The sequence below is a fragment of the Athene cunicularia genome, assembly GCF_003259725.1.
Source record: "Athene cunicularia isolate RWA chromosome 1 unlocalized genomic scaffold, athCun1 chr1_part1, whole genome shotgun sequence".
In the NCBI taxonomy this organism is placed as follows: domain Eukaryota; kingdom Metazoa; phylum Chordata; class Aves; order Strigiformes; family Strigidae; genus Athene; species Athene cunicularia.
This window is the reverse complement of record NW_020799091.1, coordinates 15224625-15248610: the sequence shown is the minus strand read 5'-3', so window position 1 is coordinate 15248610 and position 23986 is coordinate 15224625. Positions and strand designations below refer to the sequence as shown.

Genomic DNA, 23986 nt, shown 5'->3' with positions numbered 1-23986 from the left:
TATCACAACAGTTTGGCTTTTGAATGAATGGTGTCATTTCTGAAGGCCTGTATGCCCTATAGCAACCGCTGAAGTACTCCTGCTGAAGCCCCAAGTCAGTAAGAGCAACCAAATATGCAAATTTTTAAATAATTTTCATGTTAGTTGACCAAGTTAGAATTTAGGAGCCAAATCTTAGACTGTCTTATGCATGTACATGTATATGTTTTGTTTACTTCCCCCCCCCCTTTTTTTTTTTTTTTTTTTTTTAATCCTGGTGACATGATGAATGGTGAATAACAGCATCACAGCATGACTGAGGTGGGAAGGAACCTCTGGAGGCCATTTGGCCCAACCCTCCTGCTCAACCTAGAGTCAGGTGCCCAGGGCTGTGTCCACATGGCTTCTGAATATCTCCAAGGATGGAGGTTCCACCACCTCTCAGGCAATCTGTGCCAGCGCTTGGTCACCCTCACAGTAAAAATGTGTCTCCTGATCTTCAGAGGGAACCTCCCGTGGGTCACTTCGTGCTCACTGCCTCTGCTCCTGTTCCTGGGCACCAATGAAATTAACCTGGCTTAACAACCTTCTTTCACTCTCCCTTCAGATATATGTACACATGGGTAAGATCCCTCTTGAGCCTTCTCTTCTCCAGGCTGAACAGTCCCAGCTCTCTCAGCCTTTTCTCATAGAAGAGGTACTCCAGACCCTTAATCCTATTTGTGGCCCTTCACTGGATTCTCTCCAGCATGTCCATGTCTCTCTTGTACTGAGGAGCCCAGAACTGGACATAGTACTCCAGGTGTGACCTCACCAGTGCTAAGTAGAGGGTAAGGATCACCTCCCTCTAAGGATCATCTCCCTCAACTTGCTGCCAATACTCCGTCTAATGCAGCCCAGGATACCATTAGCCTTTGTTGCAAGGGCACATTACGGGCACATGTTCTACCTGGTGTCCACCAGGACCCCCAGTGTCTTTTCTGCCAAGCTGTCTTCCAGCTAGGTGGCCCTCAGCATATACTGGATCCTGGGATTGCTCCTTCCCAGAGGCAGGAATTTGCACCTCTCCTTGCTGAACTGCATGAGGTTCCTGTTGGCCCATTTCTCCAGCCTGTCAGCACAATCCCCTGGCATATCAGCCCCTCCTCCCAGTTTGGTGTCATCAGCAAACTTGCTGGTGGCACACTCTGCCCCAGATCCAGATCATTAATGAACAGGCTAAATGGGACTGGACCCAGTTTTGACCCCTGGGGTACTTCACTACTTACTGGCCTCCAGATAGACTTCAGACCACTGATCAGCACACCCTGGGCCTGGCCCTTCAGCCAGGTTTCTATCTGTTTGCTTTTCCAGCCCATACACCAATAGATTTTATAGGAAAATCTTGCAGGAGAAAGTGTCAAAGGCCTTAGTGAAGTCCTGGTAGACAATATCCACAGCTCTCCCCTACACTACTAGGCCAGTCACTCCATTCTAGAAGTTTATCGATTTGATCAAGCATGACTTCCCCTTGGAGAAGTCAGTCATGCTGGCTACTCATGATGATTTTCTTGTCCTTAATGTGTCTGGAAATGGTTTCCAAGATGCTCCATCACCTTTCAGGGATCAAGGTGTAGTTCCCTGGTTTCCCCTTCTTGTTATTCTTGAAGAGAGAAGTGACATTTGCTCTCCTACACTCTTTGGGAATGTCTCCCAGCCACCATGATCAATCAAAGATTATTGAGAGTGTCCTTGCAATGACATCTGCGAGCTCTCTCATCACTTGTGGGTGCATCCCATGGGCTTGGTGCATCCCAAAGGGCCAGGGACCGATGTATGTCCTGTTTGCTTAAGTATTCCCTGACCTGATCCTCTTCCACCAAGGGTACATCTGTCATCCTCCAGACTTTCTCCCTTGCCTCTGGGACCTGGGATTTCTGAAGGCTGGTCTTGCTAGTAAAGACTGAGACAAAGAAGGCATTCAGTACCTCAGCCTCTTCCATGTTCTGTATAGTCAGGTTTCCTGTCTCATTGAGCAAAGGGCCCACATTTTTCCTAGTCATCCTCTGGCCACCTGTGTACATATAGAAGCCCTTCTTGTTGTCTTCGATATCCCTGGTCAGATTCAATTCCATCTGGGTTTTAATTTTCCTAACTCTGTCCTTGGATGCTCAATGTTTTTTGTATTCCTCTCAGGTTACTCATCCTTGCTTCAACCCTCTATAACCCTCCTTTTTGTGCTTGAGTTTGGCTAGGAGATCTTTGTTTATCCATGCAGGTCTCCTGACATTTTTCCCTGACTTCTTATTCATTAGGATGGAACTCTCTTGAGCTTGGAGGAGGTGATCCTTGAATATTAAAAATCTCTCTTAGGCCTCCCTACCCCTTATCTTCCAAGCAGATCTTTGAAGATGCCAAAGTCTGTTCTCCTCAAGCATGATCTTGCTTTTCACCCTCCTCTCTGCTCTTAGGCTCCTGAATGCCACCATCTCATGCTCACTGCAGCTAATGCTGCCTTTGAGCTTCACATCCCCAATAAGTCCCTCCTTACTGCTAAGTAAGAGGTCTAGCAGAGCACCCTTCCTCATTGTCATCTCAATCCCTTGGAGGAATAAGTTGTTGCCAATGGACTCCAAGAACCTCCTGGATTGCTTACGTCCTGCTGTGTTGTCCCATCAGCAGATATTGGGTTGCTTAAAGTCCCCTGTGACAACCAGGACTGGTGAATATGAGGCTTCTCCTATCTGTTAGTAGAGGCCCTCATCCACTTGTTCTTCCTGGTCAGTTGGCCTAGAACAGACACCCACTATAACGTCACCTTGACCTGTCCTGTCTTTAAACCCAACCCATAAACTCTCAGCTGGCTCCTTATCCAGTCCCAGGCAGAGCTCCATGCACTCCAGCGGCTCTCTTACATAAAGGGCAACTCCCCCTCTCATCTTCTCTGCCTGTCCCTCAGAAAGACCCTGTATCCCTCCACTGCAACACTCCAGTTCACAGAAGCCAACCCACTACATCTCTGTGATCCTTCTCCTCATACCCTTTCCCCTCACCATCCCATTTTGTTACTGTTCTGCAAACAAGAACTGTGTAAGAAAGGCGGCATAAATGAAACTAATATGAGCACTCGCTGTTGTTTCCCATTTTACTAAACTATATTGAAGTCTGACTCTGATTAGCTGTGCCATTTTGCAATGCTCTGTTCACATCCTTATAGGTGTGGGCAACGAAAATCACTTTTCTAAAGATTAGAGGCATACATTACTCTGACTGGAAAGGCTAGTTCTGAAAAGACATTGCTGGGTGAGTCGTAAGTCATGTTATGTAGGACTTGAAAAGAAGACATTAAAAGTGAAGGCCTCTTAGTTCAATTATGTATAGCCATTTCTCACGTATTATATAGGATTTGTCAGTCTGGAACATAGAATTGGTCCAATGATCACATATAAAATACTGTGTAATACATGAGAAATAAATTCTTGTGAGTAGCCAGATATGTCAAAGATGCTATGGCTTGTTATATCAAAGACGGGTAATGGCTTAAAAGTGGCAGAAACATGCCCGACAAGGTAAGAAAAGCACCTTGGGACTCCAGCACAGCACAGACATAGCTCCTCTATTTGCAGCCACCCTCCCCTTAAACTGCAGGCAAGAGAGGGTGGGGACATCCCTGCAGTGGTGTCATCCAGACACCTCTCCCAAAACAGGTGACAAATGTTGAAACAGGAACAACAGGCCACTTTTGACAGTTTGCTGGAAAGCAAATTCCCTAATGAATTCCTGAAGTTGTGACCTAATTAACCACATCTTTTCCACCTTGGCTTCCCTCCTGTACAATTGAGAACTGGGGATGGAAAGGTCATATTTCATCACTTGCCTTTGATGCACCCCAGCTACCTGTACATCCTCCATATGGCCGACAGTGCAGCAGGGAGCCAGGAGGGGAGCAGGAGTGGCAGCAAGGTCAGACACATTGCCTGGCAGGAGACACTGGACTTCCCAAGAGAGAAGGAAGACAGACTCACCTTTCCCAATTTATTCTTCAGCCATCTGTCATACTTCGAAACGGCAATTGCACCAATACGTCTCATACACAGGCACATACTTTGCTTTGGTCTAAAGCTCTATGCTGTGATGTACCAGCAATTTGTTCATCCCAGTGTGTAATTCTGCTCTGGGTCTGTAGTGGAACACCGCCTCCTCATCACTCTAGTATGTAACTGTCTTGGGGGACACATGGTTCACCTGGAGTACTATGTACTGGGCTTGCTATCTCTGGCCCGACAGCAGAGGACTATTTAATTCAATTCTGATTGCTTGGCCCTACTCAAGCAGCCATGATTCTCCTACTCACTATCAGCTTCTCACTTTTTCCTTGTTCTGGTGACCTCACAAACAAAATGGGCCACAGTGCCTCCAAAGGAAATAAAATCCTTGAGCCTGAGTACGTTTTCTGGTCTTTATTTGGTTTATACTATGAAAACTGGTCAAGTTTCAGCACAGAAGAGAAAGGGTTAATAAAGTACCCAGGCTATCTTTTCAAAGTGATTGAGATGAGTGATAAGCTATAAGCATTCAGACATGAAGGATCTGCTTAGACATATATAGATGTGCATTTGCCTAAGTTGTTTACAAGCAACCAATCAAGCACACAGCATTAGATACTGCAATTAATTTCAGAAAATACAAGTATTCATGGCATTCTCCTTTCCTCCTCTCTGCTCTCCTTTTCCCCTTAAAAGCCCTATGTTAGTTACAGCCTATGATTCATGTTTACACAGAATGTACAAATGACCCTGCCTAAAAATACCAGTAATTTGCAAGATAGAAATCTTGGCTAAGATACAAGAAATATCAACTATTCAGAATTCTGACCATTTTCCATAACCCATCAGTATATCAACATGCCATCCAGCTGGTTTTCATTAGTATGCTTGACTCACTGACATCTCACCTCTCCAAGATGCACACTTATTTTTGTGTTTCCCAGTTTATTGCACTGAATAATAGTATCTAGTAGAAAATGCAATTTAAATCTGCTTCCCCCAGAAATATCCGTGCATTCAAGATATTATCTTTTTTAAACTACACAGAGTCCAGTTTAATGTAAGTTTGCATAATCAGTTCATCCTACATAACTCATTTATGTGATATCAGGATAGTAAACACTGTCAGCACATACCTTCCGAGGGCCCGTGTTCTTCAGCTCAAAGACATCCATGGTGTAGTTGACTCTGCGACCATAGTGATCAAACTGAACATTTCCTGTCAATCCTTGTATTCGAACCTACAAATGGAAGAGTAAGTGTCATTAGGATCCAGTCTTATATTCTTTATTCCAAATGTCACGGAGCGGTGGAAGTTACTCTGGCTATGTCCTTAAATTACTATAACAACACTACAGTAGGATAGACAGGCATTATAAAGCAAAAAATTGGCTTTGTATTCCTTTTTCCTGTCAAACCATGCTCAAAACAGGTTTAGGTATGCCAGTATCTAAGGCCTAACAAAGACACACAGTGGACCTTCTCTTCTTTCATGCTGTGCAGCCTGACTTTCCAGCTGCAGGTCCTAAAGAGAAGTACATTTTTTATCACTCTCATCACTGCTGCAGAATATTTTGGATCACATGAAATAAACCTAAAGGATGTTCAACCTGAGCTCATATATCTTTTTAGCTTACACTCTGGTAGATTAAATGTATAAATTTAGTATATATTGCTCATCAAGGTAAACTTGACAACAATCTTGGCCCCAGCAAAGTAATTTACTACCACAGAAGATGGGTGACATGCATAGGGCTTGAAGAGAGTGTTTTCAAAGCCTCAGAGTGAAGGATAGATGTAAAGCCGTAAAATTGGCTGTGGCAGTTTTCCACCACCTGTGTCTTAGCTGAAACCAAAACTCTTTTTTTTTTTTTTTAGTTTCAGCACTTTACTGCCTCAATGAAGTATACGCAGACTATGGTCCTCATCCCAAAGAAGCCACGGACGTACTGCTGCTGGCTTTGATTGTATCAGGATCCAGCTATGCAAACCTCTTCGGCCAGATTTGAAGGCTCACACTGTCCACCTTAACACAGAAGCCTGACTTCATGCTTCTCACAATTGTTAGAGATCTGTGCATCTGCACAGGCTATGTGAAGCACACAAAATGCTTTATTTCTATCCCTAAGAGTCAGGATGTGGATTTAACCAGTTACTCCCACCCTCTGTCCATTTCTATCTCTGGTGTTTTTTCTCCAGGACTGAAACCTTGGCTTGGAGGCAGAGAGCTGCCAGCTCTGTCAGCAGTCACTTCTCCTCAGCAGTTTCTCCTGAGTGGAGCCTGCTCATTTGCAATGATTTAAATTCTACTGCAGGATTTCTATTTTCTTACTGTCCTATTCAAAGGAAAGGCTAAATCATCTTGACAGAGATCTGGAACTTTCTAGGCATCCATATTAATCAGGAATTCAAACTCCTGACATCAGAGAACAACAGCTCTGGGTTATTTCTTTTTAAAGCAAAAAATACTACCAATGTGATTTCCCTGGGAGAAATCTACTCCTATTCAAGATGACAGAAACACATTTGAAAGGTTGTATTAGGTAGCTATACCTTTTTCTTTAAATGACAATATTTGTATACCCAGATTATATGCAAAAGCAACAGATGAGATCACCAGTTTAGTGGAGGAGGTCCCAACTATCTTAATAGAACTAACAGTAGTTTCACACACTAGCAGATCCCATTTGCCTTCGTTCCAAGATATAAACCAGAACAACTGGAACAGCCCCAGCTGTTTCCAAATGGCAACTGAAAAATAAATTTCTCCTCTCCCATTACTACCATTGTGTATTATATCTTCCAAATCATACAGAGTACAATTAGTATCTAATATTCACAAAGGTCACTAGAATAGAGCCTATCCTTACCTGTTTTAATGTTCTCTCCATATCAATTCCTTGGCCCCATGGGGCTGCAGGGTTAGCAAGACAATCACCGGCATTTCCTCTTCTTGAAATATCAATTTTCTGTCTTCTAAGATTACGGAAAGTTTCAGCCATCACAAGTACTCCATCATATGTTAATGCAGATGTATACTAAAAAGATGGACAAACATGCAGCTTTAGAGTGGGCGTGTCTTTACAAAAATCAGCTGTCTCAGGTATTTCTAGTTTGATTCATTATGCAGCAGTTTCTACACCTGCATTTAGAAAAAACTCTCCTCAAAATCAAAAGCAATTTTGTTTAAGGAACAAACGGAGGACTGAGAAGAGTATGTTTTAGTAACTCCAGTTTTAAAACTTTATTAAAAAAATAAATTAAACTGGAGATACTGAGGTCTTATTTTTTTTTTTTTCTAGTTGTCTTATATCTTAGGGAATAACCCCACCCATGCAACTCACTCAGAAAAAAGAGAAACAGTAACTCACTGAGAAAGTTTAACTGAAAATATGTATGGCTATTTATTGAGCAGACGTCCAGGCTACTGGAATTGTTAAGAATGATCAAGGGTACATTTTTACTATTGGAAAATATATGTTGGCTCTCTCTGAATGACATAGGGCACTGAATGGTCTGTGTTTCTACAGTAACTACAGTAACTGCTTTAGGTTGAGAACATGCCAAATGAAACGTGTAGAGAAAGTCTTCAACAGATGTTATCCTGGAAGCATAACAATATGCGCCACATAAGCAAAGGCGCATTTTCTCAGCATGGTCCTCTGATGAATATACCGCCCCAGGAGAAGCTGTTCACATGCCCAGGGCTGTTATTGATATGACCCGTAACTTCCAAAACTCAGATCCAGTCACTCAAGTCTAATCTCCTTCCTCTTCTTTGTTTTGCATATTATAAGATCTTTGGGACACGGTTTAACCTTATAATCTCAAATTTTGGTTATCCATAGGTGAGTTATGGGTGATTCAGATTAATCATGCTGACTTCTCAGAAGGAGGCAGCACAATCCTCTTCATGTGGCAGGGAGTCCTGCAGGCTAAACTGTTACTGTCACCAGTACCTGGGGATATCTGTGCTCCATAGACCTCAACAGCCTTGTATTTTATTTTTTTTTTTCCCTCCAGAACATCTATTTCTTGATTTTTCACTGAATTATGTAGCTATGCTTTGTAGTATCCATGTTGACACTTTCTCTGGACTTTGCCAACCTACCATTCTCCCAGTCAAGGGGCTGATTGCTTATCTTTGCACAGTGCCCAGCACAAAGGAGCCCAGTCTCAGCTAGGTCTGATTGCATTAGTATGTATAATAACAGAACTATTTTGATGAAGTCACATTTATAGCTATGCTGTTATTTTCTGCCAAGAAAATTATAGGTGAGAAAAATATTTTGTTATCCATCTGTGAGGGATTAGGATAGAGGAACACTGGGGTGCAATTTCACTGCAAGATTGTGCCTGAAAGTGATTACTACATCAGGTTTTCAGGTGGATAGAATTTCCAGAGGAAACTCCAAATGAAAATTTAAGGGTAGCAAATTTACAACTCTGGCTATATCTCATATACAGAAGGATTCAGCTGTCCGGAAAGCTCTGCACTCTAAGTGAATCTAGATAATTGGACTACTTCATTTAAAATTGATTGAAATTAAGTTGTCAGTTAAGCATTTGACCTTTAATTTCTGTCAGTAAAGAGGTGAAGTTGGAGAATAAGTGACAAAGGACACCGAAGTACATCAGTGAAATGTGTTGCAGTCTGTGTTTCTATCACAGAATCATAGGATAGGCATAATTAGTTGCCAGTGATAGTAAGATAAACAGCTTACTCCTCTGCCTAAATATTAAGGTCTTCATTCACGTATTCAACAACGTTATTCAGAAATTAGAACACTTGAGTGATATTTTTGGTAGTGCTTCAGATCAGCTAGTACCTTTGGTGGGGTCTCGGATCCTGGGTATTCTCTCTGGTCTAGCTTCTTCCAGCGCTGCATCAGCTTAGTTACCATTGGGGTACTGAAATCTACTAGCTGAAATCCAGTCACATTGGCTCCTCCATGCATAAATCTCTCCAGAGAAATATCTTTGAATCCCTAGAAAATCAATTTAAGATTTTGTCTGTCCTGATACACCACTGTAGGTCCAATCTGTTCTAGGTCAGAAAGGCAGAATAAAGTATGTACAGCAGCAGGTTTACATTAGAAGCCAAGACTTAAAAGAGAATAATGTTGAACCTTTGTTAATAATTTCCATTTGTGTAATACAGAATGAAACAAAACCAAGAAATACATTTCCCATGTTATTGCTAGGGTGGTCTTGACAGCTAAGCAACACATTTCTGGGAGTGGCAGACAGTTTTTGAAGAAATACCTTTGGTGAAACAACTGAAAAGTACCTGAAGAATTTTAAAGTCTTAACTGAATTTCAGTAAAAGTTAGCAGATTTGAATGACCACTGTACTAGTGCTTTAACTGATATATCCCTGTTTCTTTGCAAGCTTGTAAAATGAACACTTGCGTAAATACATTTATGGAAGGATTCATTGTTTAGGCTGAAGGTGTCTGGTATCATGACATAATATAACAGACAGAAGGCATAGACAGTGCATAAGGATTTCACTGTCACTGCAAGGAAAATATAAAATCAGAATTACACTTTGGTGAAATATGGTGATAGCTCTCAGACCTGCTACATTTAGAGCCTAGAGTGACTCCCAACACTGAAAGAGAAAATAAAGTAGATATACTTTATGACTTATTAGTTTCTCAGGATAATCTGTTCAGCACATATAAAGACAAATTATTTCGTAAAATTTGCCTTTAGAGACATAGCTGAACTTCAAGAAACTGCGTAATGCAAAATGCTCAAGCAAGCTAAGAAGCACACATGAATCATTCTGATCCTTTTCTAGCTGTTATGTTTAATGCCAGCTCAGAGGTATCTTATTTTTATTTTCTTACATTCCTCTGATTGGCATTTATCAGTGCAAACAGAAGTGTATTATCACACTTAACTTAAAAAGGAAAGATTTAGGACAAAAAAAAAGTGGGGTACTGACTCAGTACCCCAGGGAAAGGGTTAAGGACAGAGATTGGATTCATGTCCTAAAGGATACTGACAGTAAATATAAAAGGTGACACATCAGGAAGTCATACTACCCACATTATTGAACAGCCAGGAGATAGCAATGTGTGCCCCTGCTGAAGCAGATGAGTAGATGTGCCTGTCTCCACTGTATATCACACTGGCAGTTCACGGCAACATCCAGTTCCTTGTTTACAGTAACTATTTTGCATGGGAAAAATTACTTGGGGAACTATAACTTTGTAATGCTGAAAATCTAATTTGTAAGACCTAAGAGAATAGACATATCTCATTTAAAATGCCTGAGGTCTTAAAAATACACTGATGTGATCTTAAGTTAAGGTGCTAGCACAGGAAAGCACACTCAAATATATCATGTCAACTAAAATTCCTTGAGGGAGACTAAAAAGAAAACAATTTAAAGCATACATTAGACTCTGTCCCACATTCACTGTGCTTCGCTAGGCAAGTATTTTAGCTTAAATAATGGGTTAGTTTAATATTAAAATATTGCTTTTACACTTTCTTTGCCATCTTCTGAACATTATCTGTGCGAATGTGCGGTTTAGAGTGAAAATACTGAACTAGTAATGTGATTGGAAATAGCTGACTTTACAGCGAAACGAATGTTCCTTAGAGAATGTAGAAAAGTTACCTCAATAACTGTTATGTTACTAATACTAAAAAGATGAGTCAAAAATCATAGAGTAGTTCTGTAAATTCTAATTCAACCACAAGATACACTCAGCAGTCCTTTATGCTACATTGATTTGGACAGAATTTAAAAGGGGAACACTGTGCCCTTCTTGTCTAGATGGCTGTAACAACAAAACCAAGTGCTTTAACGCACCATAAAGGATGTATTATGCACAACCACATATTAGTGACAAATGGCGAATGTTCTGTGAAGTGCTATAACTTTGAAGTAAAACTGAGTCTTTCACTTACCGAGCAGGGGTATAATTCTAGAAAAGTATCTTACCAGGTTAGCAACAATGTAATGGTATCCTTTAACATGCTTTCCCACACTCACAATCTGTGGAAAAGAAATAAGAAAAAAGAGAAAAAAAAAGTCATATTTTCTCTAGAAAGGTGTTTTCATAGCCAGATAGGTATAAATTCTTAAATATATAACATCAGTAATATAACGTTAAGAGTCTTTCTCCAGTAAAGTAGCTATAACTTTCCACGTGCTTAATCATGGGAAAAAAAGTAAAATGAAAGCGAGTTAAGTAATGAACTGGTAATCTTAGTGTCTTCAGTATGATTGAAAATGTTACTGTAGTATATAATTTTGTCAAATAGAGCAATTACCTATGGAATACAAATTCAGGAGGAGGTCACACATAAGCTAGAAAGTCTGCCCAATGATGTACCTTTTCATTTTAAGTGTGAAATTTATGAATCAAACTGTGTTTTCATCTCTTGGGATCAAAATTGTTCGCCCTTGAGGTAGTGAAGTACCACAGTGCTATTCAGCTCTTAGTAATATGCTAAAGACTTTGGGAATGAGCATGAGTGAGGACAGAGCAAGAACAGACCGTGAGGCTGCCCTTGAACATTTAACCATAATACAACAACAAGGATGAAAAAAGGGAACAACTGTGATGTACAGCCACTACAGTCCTGATATGGCAAGATCAACACCAGGGTTTAGACAAAAAGTATGTCAGCCTGCACCTTGCATCGATATTACTGCCATTTCTAAGATGGAATGCCTCTTATTTAATGTGCTGAAAATCAAAAATAAGGGGACAATATTTTGTCAGTAGAAAAAGGTGCTAATAATTTCATTGCAGACTGAAGAGATTTTTACTACAGAAGCTAACAATAATATCTGTAACATGCAGCTTGCATTTAATACCAGTAAAGAGTCCCTTTAACTCTTATTTTTGATAGTTTAAAACCACAGATTTTGATAGTTTAAAAACGCAAAGCATTTTATCTTCCGTCCAAATGAATAAATAAGATACAGCCAAAAGTTCTTCATGTGGTGCAGGTTACTCAATAAGTAATGGGAAACATAGATCTGTCTTCTTTCCTTCTTTGAAATCTTAGCTCTAGGCCCTGTCCTGAAGAATTGGCAACTTGTTGACTTTATGGATCACACCTCATGTTCAAAAGACAGAACAAACGTTCACTAAGACTTGCAGTCTCTTTCCCCGGTGCAGTGAAAAATAACTAGTATCACATTTTGGAGATGAGAAACAAGTTGCTGAAGGACTAAATAATTTGGCCAAAGACACCCAAGGATTCAGGTTCTAAATCTGGATTAAGAATTGAAAATGCTTGTTTCCCAGCTCTGTTTGCTTCTACAGCAAAGTGGTAGGCAAAATTGAATGGATGTGGCATAACATCTTGTTAGAACTATTTTAATTTCGTTATTTTAAAGTAATAAATAAGCAATTTGTCTGTTATCTTTTTGTTCTTCTTGCTTCCCAACATCTATTTCTTATTTATAGTCTGTAGCTAAAATGATAGTATTTAGAAAGCAAAACATAAGCTAAAAACACAGAAAAACCACCCCCCCACCCCCCAGCCATGGCCAGACTGTTACCCTTCATATAAATGAATTTGTTATTTTGGACCCAAACAGAGTTCCATTAATATCAGTACTTGCTACCATTTTACTGGAGGGCGGCAGAGAGCAAGAGGGAGAAACCACGTTTTTCCCTATTGGCAACACAAGGAGGGTGCTCTCAAGCCTTTTTTTTCCCCGGAATACAGAGGGTTCAGATCCCTGATGGCCCAAGGAGAGAGTTCAACTGCTTCAGTGGGGACCCTGACATCAATAGTGCTTCTACATCTGTACTCCTTCAGCAGTATATGGTAATGAAAATATGTTTGCTTTCCCATCATAGGGAAACTGATATAGATTAAAACCTCACACTTTTAAATAACTATAGCATCACAGTTTGAATCTAAGTAGACTGAAATGATTTAAGACATATGCGAGACAGTAACTGTGCACCAGATCCTCCACTTGGGCAAATCACTGCAACTCCCTTTGAGCTCTTGGAAGTTAACACCGCTGTGGCAACTCACACCCTTAGTGATCTGTTCCCTGGTTTGGTTTTGTAGAACAAATTGTAATGATCATCGCAACATATCAGTCAAATAAAACAAGCACGTGATCAACCTGTAACCACTGAGGTATGTCAGACGCGTGCTCATAGCTGTCACGGTCAAAATGAGTAAATACTGCAAATGATTAACCAGATTTACTTCTGGGCCTGTTCCTAGCAAATGCACCTAGAAATGACTGCAGAATTCCTGGATTTAATTTCAAAAATACAGAATATTTTTGAAAAAAATATTTTTTCACTGTATTCTCTCCTAACTTGTCTGTTAGGGTGAGTGATAAAGGGACACATTTATGTATCATTTAGTTGTCTTAACTTCCTTTATAGTCAGTGGAAAGAGCAGACACTTTGAGGAAATGATTCATCTTATCCTAAAGCACATTTCTAAAATTAATTAGACATCTTGTGCCCTGAAAGTGCATGTTTTTCTGCACTGACTAGCAAAAGAGTTGATGATGATTAGCTCTGATGTAGACACCTACATTTTATATCCCTAATGTTAACTGAGATGAATTTCACCCTAAGAATGTTGATCCTGCAGACACAGACAAATGATGCTATATGGCTTGTATTTCCAACCAAGATCGGATACAATTCTGATTTTGAATTTGTAAATGTTCACAGCTATGAATCACAAATAGTTTGCAAACCAGGAAGTGCTTATGATTTAGGAAAAAAGTGCCTGTTCAGTTAAACCGTTTTCTCTGAGCTTCTCATACTTTTAAAAATCCATATTATACATAGTCACTTTCCTCTCTTGAATACTCAAAGCTGCATGATTACAATCTACAAAACAGAACATGAATTGTCACTACCTGAAGGACCACCTTTCTCTATACTGTACTTCTGCACTGAGATAAATTGAAGCAATGAACTTAAGTCTTTCATAACAAGAGAAGGAGTTTCTGACAGCTACTCTGTCTGGAATGCAAACTCTCACACTTCTCTATTCTTTAACTGTTTAGCAGTGACTAGAGCTTTAACAGAGATGAGACCTCAACCATTCCATACACATAATAGTAGACATTGCCCTGAACCACAAACTAAACAGATGAGTGCTGGTGAATGAGGGACTAATTTTTTCTTCTATGGTAGCATGCAGAGGGGAGGTAAAAGAACCAGAAAATCTATTCTGAAAGGGGAAAACAGAACTGAGATTTTGACAGATGAGAGAGGGTTCCAGAAAGCCTTTGCTGCAGAAATTCATGAAGTATGGGGGCCCCTTAAACACCCAGGTACTTCCTCATGCACCCCTAAATTCAGACCGAAGGGCTAAGCTCAGTCACAGGGCAGAGAGAGGGCAGAGTTGCATCCTTTAATACCTACATTAGCAAGTAGCAAAGTCCGTAGGACAGGATCTGTACAGCAAAAGCACTGGTGCTCAGGAGCTGGCATCCATAGCATGCACATTTCAGGGTCTTACTCTGGACTACCTCTAACCTGGTCACTAGACTGAACTCACACTAGTGACAAGGCATTTCAGGGGTGCTTCTGGGCACATCTTGTTTGGCATCATCCAAAAGAAAACCAGTTCCTGTATTTTGAGTCTGCCTTTGATGTGAAACGCAGCACAGTAAATGGCCACAATCAAGAGATTCACTTCAAAAGAGCATGCTCCCGATACCAAGATGCTCCATGTGCTTGTGGGACCTGCTCTCTTAGACAGGCCCTGAGCACCCACGGGGCAGAGTGCAGATCCATGTATGCACAAGGCTGAGCAGTGGAAACTGCCTTCATTTCAAAAGAAAGGCCCTCAAGTGAGGATGATGATACCACAGACACCCATGGCGGCTCTGCCCATGGAGCTGGAAGTCTAGCTCGGCTCTCACCTTGGCCAGTTGCAAAACCTGAGATGGGGCTAGGCATCAGAGATGAGCTTTTCCAGTCACTCAAAGCAGTGATACACCGTGAAACTGCTGGTATGGTAAGTCAGGAAGGACCCTCTGTATGTGTAACTGTCCTTTTCATTGTTTCAGGATGCTTTGATTAAAAAACTGTCCTAGTCCTGGCAACCTGAGTGAATGGGATAAGATCCATTCCTCCCCCTCATATAGTACTTCTTTATTTACACCTTTTAAGCATTTATTTTTGCTCTGTACTCCCACTCTGACTTCTCCTTAAACACCAGATATTGCACCTGGCTTTTGTTACATCAGAAGTTTAAGGTGACCTCAGCTTGCTCAGGGAGATTCTGGGAAGAAAGTGTTGGGAAGGGTGAACTGATTTGTGACTTGTTGGTGAACGATGAGAGGCAGGGGCAAGAAGGATGCTGCACTGCCTTTTGTATGCTGATTTGTATGCTTTAATTCAATGACCAATACGGCTAGCACCTAGAAGTGGAACTCTTTTATTTGTAAAACTGAAGAAATTATTAAATAATCAACGCTGTTCTGAAGAAGAATGAATAAGAAAAGACAATCTGCTTCTCAAGTTACCACTAACAGAAAAGAGGCATTCCATGTATTATCCAGTAGTCACACTATTAGTGAATTCTTTATTTCAGTAATTGAAGCAGGATAGAATCAAAGAAAATGAAATATTAAGGCCTTAGTTTCCAAATTGAATGCAACTTTTTTCTTTCTAAATATAATTCTGTATCTGAATGTCTGCAAAAAGGTGAACTATGAAAAAAAAAATCAGCCTTAGGGTTGATCATTTATATATAAGAAGCTGAAAAGAACAGTACATTGTGATAATTTTTAGTTGCTGATCTACTATACAGCAATTAAGAAAATTACTTATTCTGATCTTAGTGATTTCAGTGATAATCAAAGTTAACTAGAATTACACCACTGACTTTGAAGTGTGGTAAAAGCAGGGCCAGTGAGATCTGAATCCAACGTAGGCTTTAGACACAACTCTGAACTTTCTGATTTTATCATACAATACTGTTCTTTTCATTTAGCTGAACAATAGCCTCACCTAGGAAATTCAGAAACTATTCCACTATTTCCACTATTGAAAAGAAGAGCTACCAGTATCTTTTTTTTTTTTTTTTTTTTTTTTTTTTTCCTAAGGAGTGGCAAGTTCACTGACTCTGATAAAAACATTTCCAGACTTACATCAGAATCTGAACAGAGAATCAAGCCCCAAGTCATCCTCTGTTCTCCACTACTATGAAATAGATATTGCATATAACTCATTTTAAAAGAATGCTTAACTTCTATAGCATGAAATGCTCCTCGTTACGATTTCCAGAAGATGGAGGTCAGTACAGCTGGAGTGAAAAGGACTTATTTTCAGTTAAATCTCTTCAAAGGGTGAGAGTGGTGCATTACCAATGGGACTTTAACAAAGGTTCTCCTCTCTGCTATTGTGTCACAATCCACTGCCTTAAGAAAAAGAACACCTGCAATAAAATGAAGTCTGTCTAACACAATATAAAAAGTGTGGAGACTTGTTAAAGATGGAAGATTGAGATCTGACCTGAAACAATGTGGCAGAAATGGTGATGATATAAACCACAACTGAAATGGGATTTTATGCAATATCTGAAGCAAGGATAAATCTTTTACAAAGCCATAAAAAAGAAATTGAGGAACAAGCTTCATTTTAGCAGCTAGTGCTTGTGAAAGGGCACTGTTGTTGGGGAAAGGGTGGACTGCTAACAGCCTACTACAGCCACCAGAGAGGATGTTAATGAAGGCCACAAACAAAGCAGAAGTGGCTCCTTACAAATCAGCGTTTCTTTCCCTGTTAAGGCAGTTGCTGAGCTGGCACAGAGGTGCACACACCTGCCCCACACACGGCCGAGCCGAGGGGAAGGATGCTTCCCACACAGCCCCCGTGCCCACGACCAGCTGGCAGAGCAGAGCCCTGCGTGGCGCCGGCAGCTGCTGGGGAAGAAAACCTGGAGAAATGGCTCAAAGGCCATTAACCAAGTGCCCTGAGCATGGCTGGTTACTTTCTTCTGCTGCTAAAGTCATTCATATTCAAAGCCTACTCTTCTGAAAGGCTCACTCAGAGCCAAATGGTATGTGCAGACTTGTAGGGAAAAAGTAGGCAAGGAAGGAGAGGAAGGGTTTAAGAAGGTCACTTTACAAATCCCCCCAACTGTTTGTATTCATCCTGCCTCCTACTGCCTATTCTTTCAGCAACTGAAATAACCTGTTTCTCAGGTCCAAATCTCATCAGTTGTGTGATGCAATGAAAAAAAGTGTTTTTATTACTGTGCAGTGTGGGACTATTATTGTGTGCAAAATCCCAGCTGCTTCACAGAAAATGAGCCTATGCAGACAGCTCCTCCTGTCCCTGTGGGGTGGCGAAGACACTGGTGGCAGTGCTGGCAGCTGACTGCCTCAAGGAGAAGAGTTATCAGTTTGCATTGACATTACAGTGTTGGTTAGAAGCAACTCCATAGACCTCTAGGGAAAAAAAGCATGGAGAGAAAGGAATGATGAGGAAAAGGCACTTTATCAATTTCCCAACCCCCCTGGGACTAAGAAGAGCTACACAGAGAGCTGCTACCATGCCCCTGAAGTACTGTAAATCCAAGAATGCTGCTACTGGCCTAAATTACTGTGTGCCATGTACATACCAAATTCCGTGGCTAATGATTTGCTGCTGTGGTTCTGTGTGAGAACTAAACCTGCATTTTGTTCGAGCAAATCAAAAAGATATAGAGGAAACCTGGAGACAATGAGAGAGAAGGAAAGTCCATGCCATTTCTGACTCAAGGGATAAACAAATCTTCATTACACAACTAAATTACATGTAAAAGCAACACAATCTCTTGATAAACACTTATCTGAGTTGTGCTAGTGATCCTTTGTGCCAGTGCACTGCTGCTTTCATGAAAAACAGGAAAGCAGAAGAAATTGTGGATGAATGATTGAGCTACTATTCTGTTTAATTCATGTGGTGTCTGGTTGATTTTTGCCTTCCTGTAAGTATTATGTTGTATTTTATTAAAGCATTATGTTTTAATTTATTATTATCTTAAATTAATTATGCCAGTGATTTGCAAAAATGACAGTTTAATAGCTTCGGTTAGTAGACATACTGGAAATTAAGATAAGAAAACCCACATTTTTAAAAATGGCAAAATGTACAACTCGAACAATTTTAGAGAAATTCAGCAGTCAAACATTACTTTTTCAGGTTTAGTACTCGTGTGGCAAAATATTAAGAGCAGACCAAGAAGGAGTGGAATATGTCAGCTTCTGTATTTTTCTCCACTCACACATTTATTTACTTTCATTTTGATGGAAATACTAATAATAAGTCTTGCTGTAACAGCCTGCTCCATTTTAGCCACCAGAGACATTTGGTTTTCGGTGCTCACACATACACGATACTTTTCAGCTGCATATCTCAAGGCTCTTTAAGGCCGGGGAAGATGAAGTTCAGTGATGTCAAACAACACACTCAGAAACCAAATTAGTTAGACAGCTATGAACAGTGTCCAACACTGTGCAGCTACTTCCCTATCATGGTTAAGTATTGTTAGCAATTATTAATTAAAGATTTTTGGCTTGTAATTTTTACAAGATAAGATTAATGATACTAATACTTTGGTACATGACAACTTTACGTCCATGTTTAATTTTTAATATTACAAAGTACAATGTACATTATTTGTATTATTATGTATTAATTCAGCTGTGTACACTGAAGCATTACATATGTGCTAGATGCTGCATAGCAATTTTCACCTCTGTGTTTAAAAGCAAATACAGCCCCAGATGAGCAGTGAGGCCTGATCTTGCTGATACAGAGCACTGACAGAAATGAGAAAAATGGCACTTGTCTACTGGGAAACATCCTCTTTAGTTCTTACAGGCAAGGGAGGGCAGGGAGCAACTAAAAAAGACTGGAATCAGCCTGTCTGGTAGACAAGGAGCCAGAGTGATATCTCTGACAGTAAAACTGATTCACTATGCAAAATTCAGAAGAAAATGCTGCTCACAGTGGACACCTTGGAAGAGATCTAACACGCAGAGTGCTGAGGCTTGAACTTTGTTGGATGGAGACAGGTGGGAAAGGATGGAGCAGCTACAGTTGGAAAAAGAAAGGAAATCCATTGCCATTCTTGTAGAAAGGAGAAACATTTTTTTTAAGTCCTGTGTACATCCATGTACATGTGTTTATATATCTGTGTGTACAAATATAGAAACAAACACTTCAGATGTTATTGCATATGAAAAACCCTGAGAAACAGAAATTAAGAGTAGCAATATGCTCTTTCAGAAAGAAGCAAACATAAAGGTCCTAGGCAAATGCAATTACAGTTAGCTTGTGTTTTTCAGTTTGCTTTGCTGATCTTAGCATGAAAGTCAGTATGGAGACACAGTTAAATTCAATTCCTAGCAAAAATCTGCCCAAAAGGACTAACTGAAATTAGGAAGAAGTAGCACAGTATTTAATAGCAGAGAATGAGAAACCAAAATACTGGAGAAGCATGTTGCCTGGCTTAGCGAAGGATTTTCTTAGATGTGCTGACAAAGTAGCACAGAGGTTGATCTGATCACTCTGGTATTCCTTGTGGCTGTTTCTGATTTAAGCATATCATGGTTTTGGAAGAATCAATACAAGATGATAGTTCACCCACTCATAACGTATTTTTATCTCAAGAGCTGCCTATAGGTATGCGAACAGAGAAACATGAGAAACAAATGAGCTCATTTGTGTAGATCTGTGTCTTCTTTTGTGGCCTGACTCGCAGTCTGACTCTACAAACACATCAGGACAGGCTGGGTACATACTGGATTGGAACAAGTTTTGCAGGAAAGCTCCTGGGGGTTCTGTTACACAAGTTTACTATGAGCCAGTCATGTACCCTCATGGCAAAGAAAGCCAACAACCTCTTGGGCTGCACGGCCAGCAGGTGGAGGGATGTGATCCTTCCACTCTGCTCAGATCTGGTGAGGCACATCTGGAGTGCTGTGTCCAGTGCTGGGCTCCCCAGTACAAGAGATATGGGCATACTGGAGCAGGTCTAGAGAATGGCCATGAATGTGACTGAGGGCTTAAAGCATCTGTCATATGAGAAGCTGAAAGAGCTGGGACTGTTCAGCCTGGAGGAGAAGGTGTAAGGAAGAGGCTGTCTTCCTGGAGGTGCACAACAATAGGTCAAAAGGCAAAGGATACAGGTTGTAAATTCCAGATAGATACGAGGAATATTTTTTAACATGAAGTAGTCAAGTACTGAAACAGGGCATAAAGGAGTTGTGGGATCCCCATCCTTGGGAGTGTTCAAAATTTGACTGGATGAGTAACCTTAACTAAGCTTGCCCCCTGGAGCTGTTCAGATGACCTTCAGAGGTCACTTCCAACCCCAATTGCTCTCTTATTCTGTTTGTAGAATAGAGTTCCTCATGTCAGTACTTCACAGTCTGAACTTCAAAATCCAAATTTTGCCTAAAAAACAAATCTCAAAGCTCTAAAACTCCAGTCTTTTTTTTCTGGTACCTTATTTGCACTTCAGTGTTTAGTATGTGCTGACAATGAGAATTTCATCAGAAAAAGGAATGGGGGACCAGAACTGTTAACTTCCAACTTTAGCATTTCATGCTTTTGACAGTTTCCTTACATAATTTTAAATATCCTTTTACTATAGATTAACAGCAAAAAGAAAATATAATAAAAGGCCAAAAGAAAAGGGCTAAAGTATTTACAGTTAACAAAACTATCCATCACAATCTAAATGATTCTTATATTACACTTCTCAGCTTAATTGTAAAATCTATTTGGAGCATTGACTTCATTGTATACCTGAACACATTTCTGAGCGCTGAACAAACTGTAAGTAATAGCTGTGAGATCAGCTATGGCTGAGCAAATAACAGTCTGCTTCTCTAGTAGTAAGTGTTATTAGTGTCTGAAGAAGTAAAAAGAACAAATACAATAGCTGAACAAGTAACATATCTTTTCATTGAAATCTTCAAAATTATTTTCTGTGTTATTCTTCAAAACTGACCACAATTTCATTGCTTTATTACACTTCACTCTTGCTTGGAAGTTAGCAAACAAAGAAATAACAAAAGAAATCTATGACATATATTCACTGAAGGTAAATTATTCCAACTAAATGCTAACTTAGAAGAGAGTAATATGACATTTTCTTAAATTTGTGTTTCTATATATTTTTAGTCCTTTTTCCTAAGGAGATCATATTTTTGCTACCGAGTTGTCCATGGGTCTGTCCATCAATTTTCCAGTAAAGTATTTTTTAACAGATTTTTGCAAATCAGCTATATTTGAAAGGAAGACAATGCTTCTAAGACATCATTCAAGATGTTCAGTACATTTGTGGGAAGAATATTTTTATGGTGCTGGTGGTAGTGGTGGTCTAAGAGAAAAACAAAGCCTGCAAAATCCAATGGGGTGTCAGCCCTCACTTTTTACTGTTTCAGTAATTCTAACCACTGCTTTGTTCTGCTATATGCAGCTTCTGCATTGCTTCAGATTGAATGGATACAAATTAAGCAATGCATAAGTATTAAAGAGAACAAAATGAGAAGAAAAATAAAAATGAAAAGTAATAGTTTTGTTAAACTGGGAAGCCTGACTTGGGGTTTCATAAGTTTGTTTTATATAGGTATCTGGTATTACTGAGAAAGCTTAGACTTTCTCGGTAATTAATAAAACCACGTTTCATTTGTAAGCATTTTCTAATTTTGGTAGATACAGCCTTTATCCTTAGGCTGACTTGACTTCTGATTTTTGGTGAATAAGCCAGAAATGCAAATAGATACAGTATTTTAGAATGCATAAAGAAAAATAAAAGGAGTAAGAAAAGAAGAGAAACTTCTAGTGAAAAGTCAGAGAAACACATGGACCTGATTCTTGCTGTGCCATATGAAGTAAATGTCTCCTTTGGCCTGGACCGTTCGGGTGCTGTACTGCCTGCTGCCAGGATTAGTGGATTAGTTGGTAGGAAATGGAAATCACGTTATAATGTGTTTCAAGTGCTCACTGCATCTTAAGCAGAAAGTTCTTTGTATTAAATTCAGGGGAGCACTTTAGAAACAAAACTTGGAAAGAAGAGACACATAAGCAGAGAATTTTTCTTCTCTCTCATCAAATTCCATCCTTTGATTCAAACAGAATATTTTTGTGCTTTTAAAAGACCACCTGCTGAAAGTGTCGTGAAAAAAGGGATGTTGATAAACAAGGACATAATGATCCTTGACAGAAGAATATGAATCACTAGAAATGCATTCTGCTATATAAGCTATATCTGTTATATAAAACTGTGGAGATGTCATTTTATCTTCCTTTGTCTTTGTTTTACCTCCCTTTTTCCATTTTGTCCTGGTAAGCTGGAAAGGCAATGGTAAAAACAATGTCTAATTTCATGCACGTAGGAAAATGGGGCTTTGTCTCTCTTTCTAGTCACTAATGCAATAAATTTAAAGGGCTATTTTTTAAATAAAAAACATGTAGTGGATTTTTATTATGGTTGTGTATGAACAGATGAAGCAAAGAGCCACGTAAGTAAACTGGGGAGACACTTCAGCAGATTTAGTGAGATTATTTATGCGCTTCTAAAAAACATTCTGTTTATCGTAAAGAGTCCTCCATAACTGTTAAGCATAGATGTACTTCTTCGAAATGGAAACACACTTTCTGGAAGTTCTGGAGAAAGCTGACATGAAATAGATCTTCATAATATATAATCATAGAATAGTTTGAGTTGGAAGGGACCTTAAAGATTATCTAGTTACAATCCCCCTGCCATGGGCAGGGATACCTTCTATCTTCATTTTACTGCTTTTGCTGCTCCTGTACAGCACTGAAACACACTGGGGGTTATTTCTGGGGGTGAGCATTAGTGGTCATGTCAAGCATTGCATGGCCTTGTGTCAAGGACTGTGGGGCTACCTAAAGCAGCACTTCTGCCAAGGCTGCCCTGAGAGGCCATGGTGAGGGAGCAGTCCATGCCCAGAGCCACACCACCCCCAACCATACACCAGGTCTACACTGGCAAATTAAAATGGGTCAGGACCTGCTTGCTCTCCCCAGAGGGGCAAGTAAAGAAAACACTTATGGCAAAAGTCTTGATGCTTGCGGTCTTTCAGAGCCTGGGATTGCAGGGTGATAAGGTCTGCCAGAGGAGTGTAAAAACAATAAGGCTTTCCTGGTTATGTCTGTTGTAAGATATTAAAGAGGTAGGGTGTTCTTTCACTGTCCTGAGAATAAAGTCTAAAAAAGAGCTAAAATTATCTTGGTATGCTTAAGTTAACAACAGATTCTTAAGAGCAGGTGATCTACTGACTCAGATAGGTTGAAGGTTCTGTCTGTCTTAGTGATGAATCAAAGCAACAACCTGTGACCTTGCAGATGTGGATGTCTTGCTTCGGTGTTACATTTAAACAACACTTTGAGATGAGTCATGCCAAATGGCACTAATACAGAAGCCAATCAAAACGTTTCCACTCATCCCCAAATATCTCCAGTTTTTACTGAAGACTGTATGGTCTGTGTGGGTGAGCATGACCAAAGAAGAGGAGCATAGCTTTATTAAGAAAACCATCAAAGTCTTGTAAGTCTTGGCACAACCTTGAGAGGTAAGATCTAAAACCTCTTCTGAGGCTGACAGTAGGGGGCAATCCAAGCAAAACTGATGTAAGCACTTATGTGCAGGCTGAATGTATCTCCTGAATTTAATGCTAGCCCTACTCTCCCTTTCTAGAACGCAAATCTGAAAATGAAACTCCATCTCTCTATAGTTCACCTTTAAAAGCTAGAGGTTTAGCCTTGCCCAAAACATCAATCTTACCACAGCAACATAAAAAGCTGAACGGAAGACCATATGATGAAAAATGTACATCCTGGGTTGTGTACAGAGGGAGTCTGGATTTCAGATACATCATTGGTTTCCAGAAAATAAATCTTCCCTGAAGACAAGCTTCAGGATATGGAGTGTGGAGGCAGCTTCTACAGACACCAAGGAACATACAGAAGAGAAAATAAATG

General features: G+C 40.0%; 1 protein-coding gene across 6 annotated transcripts in view; it reads right to left on the bottom strand.

Moving 5' to 3' along the window:
- Positions 1–23986, bottom strand: part of GRIA4 (glutamate ionotropic receptor AMPA type subunit 4) — a 238583-nt gene that overhangs the window by 68437 nt on the left and 146160 nt on the right. For all 6 annotated transcript variants that reach the window (XM_026860541.1, XM_026860550.1, XM_026860559.1 and 3 more), the window contains 4 exons: positions 10966–11019; positions 8834–8992; positions 6875–7042; positions 5141–5245 (listed from right to left, as the gene is read on the bottom strand). In XM_026860541.1, coding sequence (XP_026716342.1) covers positions 5141–5245; positions 6875–7042; positions 8834–8992; positions 10966–11019 — 486 coding nt within the window. The remainder of the gene's footprint in view (positions 1–5140; positions 5246–6874; positions 7043–8833; positions 8993–10965; positions 11020–23986) is intronic.